At 33.1% G+C, this 8296-nt stretch overlaps 1 protein-coding gene and 1 long non-coding RNA gene across 3 annotated transcripts in view; both read left to right on the top strand.

Annotated features, from left to right (window-relative positions):
* The first annotated feature begins 554 nt into the window (after nt 1–554).
* The window catches only part of LOC132915649 (cytosolic endo-beta-N-acetylglucosaminidase-like), a 592431-nt gene continuing 584689 nt past the window's right edge, over nt 555–8296 (top strand). Inside the window, exons 1-3 of one of the 2 annotated variants that reach the window (XM_060975482.1) lie at nt 555–636; nt 1336–1785; nt 1849–2292. In XM_060975482.1, coding sequence (XP_060831465.1) covers nt 1553–1785; nt 1849–2292 — 677 coding nt within the window. In that variant the 5' untranslated portion in view covers nt 555–636; nt 1336–1552. Of the gene's footprint in view, nt 637–1018; nt 1786–1848; nt 2293–8296 lie in introns of those variants that run through there. The other variant, XM_060975481.1, reaches the window with a different exon arrangement.
* LOC132915650 (uncharacterized) lies at nt 2379–3471 on the top strand. Its single transcript, XR_009659927.1, has 3 exons — nt 2379–2547; nt 2628–2846; nt 3128–3471. It is a non-coding gene; the product is annotated as an uncharacterized LOC132915650 (long non-coding RNA).

The following is an 8296-nucleotide window of genomic DNA, read 5'->3' as shown; positions in this document are numbered from 1 at the left end:
AAAATATGGAGAGGACTTGGAGAGGTATTATAAGGAACTTCACTTTTCTAATATTCACGTAATTGCTCTACACGTGTGATACTCGCCAGAGATCTAGGGCATAAGATTTTCACACTGCGCTTCTCTCTTTTCTCTCAACGGAGTCCTAGGCCATCGTACAACGCTCGCATACATACTATGAAGGGGATACATACTTGTGTGTGGTTGTGCTATACGTTACCTCCCTCTCGCACGTACAATACAAATGTACCATATGCCGCTCTTAGTTTGAAAAAACCTGACTATGAAGTGGGAAAGGTGATAAATGATGAAATGTTGTCAACACTGGTAACGAGTCAACAGTTCAGTACTTTCCTCGGAATTTTGAGGGAGAAAAATTACCTAGAGAAAATAATAACAAATTTGTTAAGTTTATTAATATATTCACATAATAGACCGTAGGCGATACATTTTATGTCCCATGAGACATGCGACAATGCCGCGAGACCAAGCATCGATTTTCAAATTTTATAGTTGGACATAGATACACAACTGTCTTGTAGCTATACTATTATTATCAGTACCAGAAATGCGTTCGGTTGCCGTCGATCGTTTGGTAGCCGACATATTATCTTTGAAGAGAACGCTTTGCATATAGTAAGTATCTATACTAATAAATTGCATGTATGCCTTTAACATTATTATTTTGTATAGTGCTTCTCCCTATAATATATATTAATATATAATATAAAATTTAAAATTTATTTCTGGTGACTTAAAGGACATAAGTATAACTTGTATGGCTTGTGTATGACTGTGCATTACGTTATTTGCAAATTAATTTAAGTTTTTGGAATTATCGTAATATCGAATGATTATTCTTAGGAAGAAAATTACTCTGTACATGCACATATCTTAAGTTGCTAAAAGTTAAATTACAACAAGACATGTAATGGATTAATAGTGTAGGATAATTAAAAAGAGTGTCATTTTTTATAAATTACGAAAAAGTTACTTATATCTGAACTAAGAAATGTCATAAATATCATAAAACGGAAGCAGAAGAAATAACATTGAAAGAGAGAATGAGAAAGAGTAATATTTTAAACGTAAAGGTTAGGTGTTAAATTCTACTCAAATCAAATAAAATATTTAATTAAATATAAAAAAAAGTTAAAGTATTTACTTAGTTATGTTTATTCCAAATTGTTTGTTTCGGTATAATTTTTGCAAAATATTAAAGAATATATACTTGCGTAAATAAGAATATTACTTTCAAAGTCGAAACAATCATATAAACATTGATGTAGGAGCATTATAAATTCATAATTTTATTTTGTATACTTTGTTTGATAGAGAAATGAACATCTTTTTGCCCATTAGCAGTTGGTAGATAATGGTATTATATCATGAGACGTAATTTGATATGCCAGTTCTGTTAGATGGGAACACTATCTGCTTCGCATGTATATACAAGTTTCCGGTGAACCAAAATAAGAAGAGAAACCTTTGTTTGAGTTAATGAATTAAAAACTATTTGAAAGTGATCTGTGGAACAGTATAATTCAGAGAGATGAGGACGGAAGTTACAGAGTCACAACCTTTCAAAAACTTAAAAGAATTATTCGATAACGTGGGTAACTTGAAACCATGGCCAGAAATTGGAGAACTACGAGATTCAACTGATTATGTGTACAGTGGTTTAGAAATAAGCGCAGGAAGAACGCGGTTAGAAAAATTGGATAGAGAAGTACATCCGAAAACGTTGCTCTGTCATGATATGAAAGGTGGCTACCTAGAAGACAGGTAATAGAAATCACTATATTTATTAATTCATATATTATACATAATATACCCGTGATTTTTCAGATTTATATATGGATCAGAATCTTATGATTCTTACCTATTTTATCACTGGAGTGTTATTGACACTTTTGTGTATTTTAGTCATCATTTCATAACTGTGCCCCCTTTTGGATGGATTAATGCAGCACATAATCATGGTGTAAAAGTTCTTGGTACTGTAATTACGGAAAGAGAAGGTATCTGGGATGTTATACTTGAATCTCATGAAGAATTAAGAAGATTTGCAGATGCACTAATACTTGTTGCAAAATTTTATAAGTTTGATGGCTGGTTATTAAATATTGAAAATACCATTAAAAGTGAGCAAGTTAATAATTTAATTTATTTTGTAAAATATCTAACAGAAAATATTCATGAAGCAATTAGAAATTCTGAAATTATATGGTACGATAGCGTAACCAATGAAGGAAAATTAAATTGGCAAAATGAGCTTAACAGTAAAAACATGTAAGCTTATTACACTCTTATACTTTTACAATTGTTTCTGTTTGTAAATTTTATTTAATGTTCTGAATACAATGTTTCGGAGATTTCTTTTTAAACTGCGATGCCATTTACTTGAATTATAACTGGATGAAATCAAAATTGAAAAACAGTTTGGCACTTGCAAAAAATCACAGCAGAGATATTTATGATATTTATGTAGGACTTGATATTTGGGGAAGAGGTTGTCCTGGCGGTGGTGGATTTAATTCATCATATGTAATTACAATATTACTTATTTTATTGTAGCATATAATATAATATCGTTTAATATTTCATTAAACCATTATAATCTACAGGCTTTACAAAAAATACGACACGAAGGACTTTCTGTTGCACTTTTTGGTCCAGGTTGGACTCACGAATTTTTCGGATCTAAGACATTCCAAGAAGTAGAAGATCTATTTTGGGCACAGTTGTTTCCTTATTTATACGTTCATGTATCTATCTAGGAAGAAGAAGTATTCAAAACATCATTTTGCCGTGGCAGTGGTAGCATGTATTATCGCTGTGGTCAGGTATGTCAAATTTTGACAAACACATTATTTTTAACAAACTGAATTTATCATAAAAGATATAACTTAGAAAACACGAAGTTGGCACCCTGCTGAGGGTAGCCACCCACATGCTATATTTATTTTTATTTTATTTTTTTTATTACCAATGAGATATAACACTTTACCAAATGTCCTTCATGACAAATTGTAAAAACCAAAATAAACCATATATATAAAAAAAAAAAAAAAACTGAATTTATTACATGAATATATTATAACTGAGATGCACATAGTTTATGCAGGCACTATATGAAAGGGATGGAAAAAGATTTAAACACAAACCATTTTACAATTTATCCCTGCAAAATCCACAAATTTCAGTACCTATACCGCACATGAAATTTACATCATCGCCTCAACTTCCAGAACCGAAAAGTGAAAACGATCGAAGTGAGTGTTCAAAAGAACCGATACAATATGTTTATGAAACGAGGAAGAATGTTGTTCGAGTATTAAAAAATGTTGTAAATATTGAAAATAAAATGCCAATGCTATATGTAAATAGCTTCGAATTTTGCAGCGAGTTCTCTTTCAGAGGTGGTGGTTGCATAGAATTAACTACAAATGATCTTACAACTAGGTCATATCACAGGTGAAGGAGTTATATATTTTGTAATTAAATTTATGATACCTCGCACAATTGTATTTTATATATTAATTATGTGTTTAAATTCATTTACAGACTATTTCTCATTCACATCGAATTTCAACAAGACATTGTAGCAATCATTGCTTATAAAAAAATGGAGTCGTCCATAGCAAATGGAAGTCAACCCGAACCAATACTAGTTCTCGGCAATAATACAGGCTTAAAATCCATCGTTCATTATAAATCAAGGAATTTGGTTGCCAACTGGAAAAGATGGTAAGTCTACAAAATATAAATTGAAATATTTGTAACATAAAAAACAAGATCACAGAATTTAACAAGTAACCGTGATAGTTAGATATTCGAGATACTATCAACAATGTTCTTAGGTTCAATAACGAATCCGCGGTTAACGGGATAACGAATATACTTTCTTCCAAAGTCTAAGTCGGACTCTTTGCTAAAAACGTGAAATATCCACTGATCGTAAGGACGTTGTTTTACTCGCTGATGAGATCCCACGAGAATGTTCCTCTCCATCACAGTGATGCTACAGAGAAAAACTATGATGGAGTGTGTCTCAGGGCACGAGATGATCGGATTCGTCGAGGACAACCCTCGTTCAGAAAGTGAGGGAAATGGACGTTGCCGTTAATTGGTTAATTTCTATGTATTTACTTAAAATTCTATATAAGAGTTGGTCGCAAATAATCTGTTAATTAAAACAGAAATTTCTATGTTGGTGATTAGAGAAAGATGCTAGCCGCCATTGAAAGAAAGTTGCTAGCGGGAAACGTCGTTCGTGAGGAAAGCAGATCTGCCGTATCTTCCGGACTGTTAGGATAAAGACTGTTTGTCAATTTGAAGGACCTTAGTCAATTAAATCCTAAAATTTATAGCGGGTCCTCAGGCTAGCTGAACATATACTGTGAATGATGCATCGACATCTGGCAATCATGTTGCGGGAATAATTGGGTCTGTGTGTGGTGAGCCACGGGGCAAAGACGGTTGGAATGTTTACTGTTGGATGTCGGTACAACTGTTTCTTTTTAAGGAGATCTATGCAATTCTATACCTCTGTTAGGTAAAACGTTCATCCCGTGACCGCGGCTACGTTCGGCGACTAGTGGTCGCCTCGAGCCCAAGCTCATTATCGCAAATCTCGGACGATTATAATCGGTTTAATTCACAAAGATTTATAAGGACTAAAGATTTATAAAGATCAGTTTAATTTATAAAGATTTCTGATGACTACAGATTTATGATGATCGGTTTAATTTATAAAGATAGTGTTGGGAAATTTTCCAAAGAATTCCAAGGGGAAGGCTCGGTGTCCTTTCATCTTCTACATATATATGCAGTTGGTTACATGCTACAAACGGACTAATTACAATTAGCAATAGTTATTACCATTAATAGCTATTATTCAATATAAGGAACGTGTTGAAATTACATGATTCTCAGGAGCATATAACTTTAAGACTATTTTTCATTGTGCTATGCTCTTGGGATCTGCCATTTTAAAGTACGATAAACTAGGGCTCGAGCTTAAGTACTTAGAACTACGACATAAGACACAAAATACAGTTTTTAACTTCTAAGTTAAGAAAACGAAATTTTCGAATGAAAGTATATTGCATTACGTGAAATTTTGAAATATTTACAAGACTTTTCGTTTGCATATTTTAAGAACTTTTACATTTATATTGCTAAATGGATAAAAGTTAATGGCAGAGAAATGTAAATGGCTCGTGTAATTTTCCGCATGAAATTCGAAATACGTCGAAATGACGTCTCCCGTAAATTATATCACTTCGATGAGCTACTAAAATTACAAGCGTTTATGCGTTTTGATTGCACCGAACCGTTTCAGTATAGGTTTAACTCTGATTTCGTTTGCATCCATCTGAAAGTGGTTTGTACAGGACGCATATTGATCGGTTGCCGTGTACACCGTTAATTTTCCAATCAGCGGCATTTTGAATATAGCGACGACATTTGCGCTTTAGTCGCGTAAATGAACTATGGACGACTTGGTTACGATGGATTAATATCCGAATATTAATATTAGGTGAAAATATTATCATAAAATCGGACAGTGGTTAAAATTTCCAACCTTCGATGAAAACATTAAGTAGAGTCACCGATTAGATGAAAACGTGGAATAAAACCTCAGTTGATATACTAAATTCTTTTTTTTTTTTTTTTCTTCATTTAAGCTTAGATATTCAAACTTTTATCTTATACCTAAATAAAACAATTTTTATATTCAAGATATTGATACATATATCGAATCACTAAGATATTGCAGGTTTATACAGCTTTAAAAAATAGTCTTCCTTTGCTATCAAATTATAAGTTTTGCTTTGCCGATAAAAATCTCACTTGCTCGTTTACGATTCCTGATCCGAAACATAAATAATTATAGTTTTGTTAGTCAAAGCTTGATTTTTCCTTTATACGAAACAACATGAATTTGTGTATATTTAAAATTACGAAAGTAAACTATTTCGTTTAAAACAATATTTTAGTGCATTAAATATAAATTTTATTCAAAGTTATAGAGTAATTTTTATTTCTTCCAAAAATGAAATTTAATATATTCTACATTGTGTACTGCCGTATACACCGGTTAATAGCTAAATATTGTATCAATATCGTTTTCAATTTGGGATTTAATATACGTATCAATGTTTTCAATATAGAAATTCAATATAAAAATGAAATGGTAACTGCAGAAACCGAGAATTGGTAATTAAAAGAATAAATGCTGTTATTTTCAAGCGCTACGTTAACAGGTTTCATTTACGGAAAAATTTCCAGTTAAGAGGAATATTTTCCATTATTTATATTTATAAAAGAGGGATTTAAAAATTACCTCAGTGGTAGAACATGTTCCAGGAACGAAACAAATGGTGGTATATACTCGTCAATGAATGTAACTAAATTTTTACATTTTAAAAATTCGACGTTACTTGTCGAATGATGTACGTACGTACATACATATGTACATACGTATACAATACTTATATACGTATATTTGCAAATACTATAATTAATTTAACCGAGGTTGATTCTTTTTGTAAATTTTTAATTCATTAATTGTAGACGTTTCTGGTTAAGAAATGACCTAGTTATCAACAGGTTAACAATTTTCTATCTGCCTTGGCCAGTATGAAATTATTCGAAATTTGATTTTTAATCGTATCCATCGGCACACTCGGTGCGTGAAAAAAGCAATCGCGTGAAGCTTAGCCGGGCAATCGATGCGTTCCAATGATTTGTTGCAGCATGGTCCAATACCGTTTAAACCGTAACCGACAATAATCAACAGTTTCACTGACCACGATGATAAAGTTAACGCCAGCAATTTTCGGGCGTGCACCAGACACTAATAGCTGTCATCCATTACGAGCTCTGATGTTCTCGAAGTGAACAGCCACGGGCCGGTTACTCGTTTGTTTTAACAGTCACATCGCGAACGAGCAACGCAAATTACGTTCTGCTTGCCGTGTGTCACAATAACAACTATTTGTAATCGAAGAATGCGACCGGCTCATTGATATTCCTGCGGTTATTGATATTCGAGTCGAATTTTTCTGCGGTTCTACCTGCTGTTACAGTTTGCATTATAATATTTCTTTCTTTCTTTCTTTCTTTTTCTTTCTTTTTCTTTCCTTTTCTTTCTTTATTTCTTTCCTTTTCTTTCTTTCTTTTTTTCCTTTTCTTTTTCTTTTTCTCTCTTTCCTTTGTTCACCATGTATGTTTTGCTTGTCAGTTACGTCAAGTACTACTTACACACAGTGGCTCATGAAAGTTTTCCGACATTTACCATAGAACATTTTTATAGATATGTACGTTGTACATGTTATGACACTGCTGACGTTTATGCAAATGTGCTTTTTTATAGAATGCAAATAGGAGAACGAAATTAATAAATAAATAATAAATAAAATGAAATATATAAAGATAGAAGTTTGTTAGAATGATTAGCAGACTATAAAAATGTATTGTTTTATTTCACGTTCTTTGTATGATGCATGTTTTGCATATTTATGTATAAGGCCATATGCAAACGTATCTATCACGTATTTATGTGACGTATTTATCTCGTCGAACGTTGTTACGACCGTTTGCGGAGAGACGCGGCCGCGGGGAAAACGCGTCAGCGAGAGGGGTAAATTCTCGCTACGATTCGTGTAATCGACACCGCGAAGTAGTGGTTCCTCGTGTTTCGATTAGGATAACCGGAGCGGTTTAATGAATTTATCACTGTGTTAATAGGTTAAAATATCGTCTATATTCAACGATTAGTCATACACTAATATGAGCGTCACAAGAGATAAAAGTCTCTGGAACTCGCGGCCAGGTGGCAACCATACACTCGTCGATACATTGTATTGATATACGACGCCGGCGGACCGCTAGCGGCGGTTAGAAACACGACATTGAAGGGGAGCCGTGACAATGCGCGAACATCTGGTTGCCAGTCTGCCCGCGGTAGACGATCCGGTCGATGAGGGTGTCATTCGACGTAACAACCGTTATGCGTAATTTAAAAAATCTAATGATTCCACAAGAAGATAATAAATATGGCTTTGATTATTAATTTGTCATTTATCTATATATTTTAGTAACATTCGTGAATTGTTGATGTAAATCGACAAAATGGTCCACATGTTGCGACTCACATATATTCTATTTGCTATACGTAACATTTTGAAGTTTCGCCAATATTGTAATAAAACACAAATATCGTGACTACGCTGCTCAAATTTGTAACGAGTCTGAAAATCTATATAGAGGTTACAAAAATTATTAT

The sequence above is a fragment of the Bombus pascuorum genome, unplaced genomic scaffold, assembly GCF_905332965.1.
Source record: "Bombus pascuorum unplaced genomic scaffold, iyBomPasc1.1, whole genome shotgun sequence".
Classification (NCBI taxonomy): Eukaryota; Metazoa; Arthropoda; class Insecta; order Hymenoptera; family Apidae; genus Bombus; species Bombus pascuorum.
The sequence above is the reverse complement of the archived record's forward strand: the minus strand, read 5'-3'. Positions and strand labels throughout refer to the sequence as shown.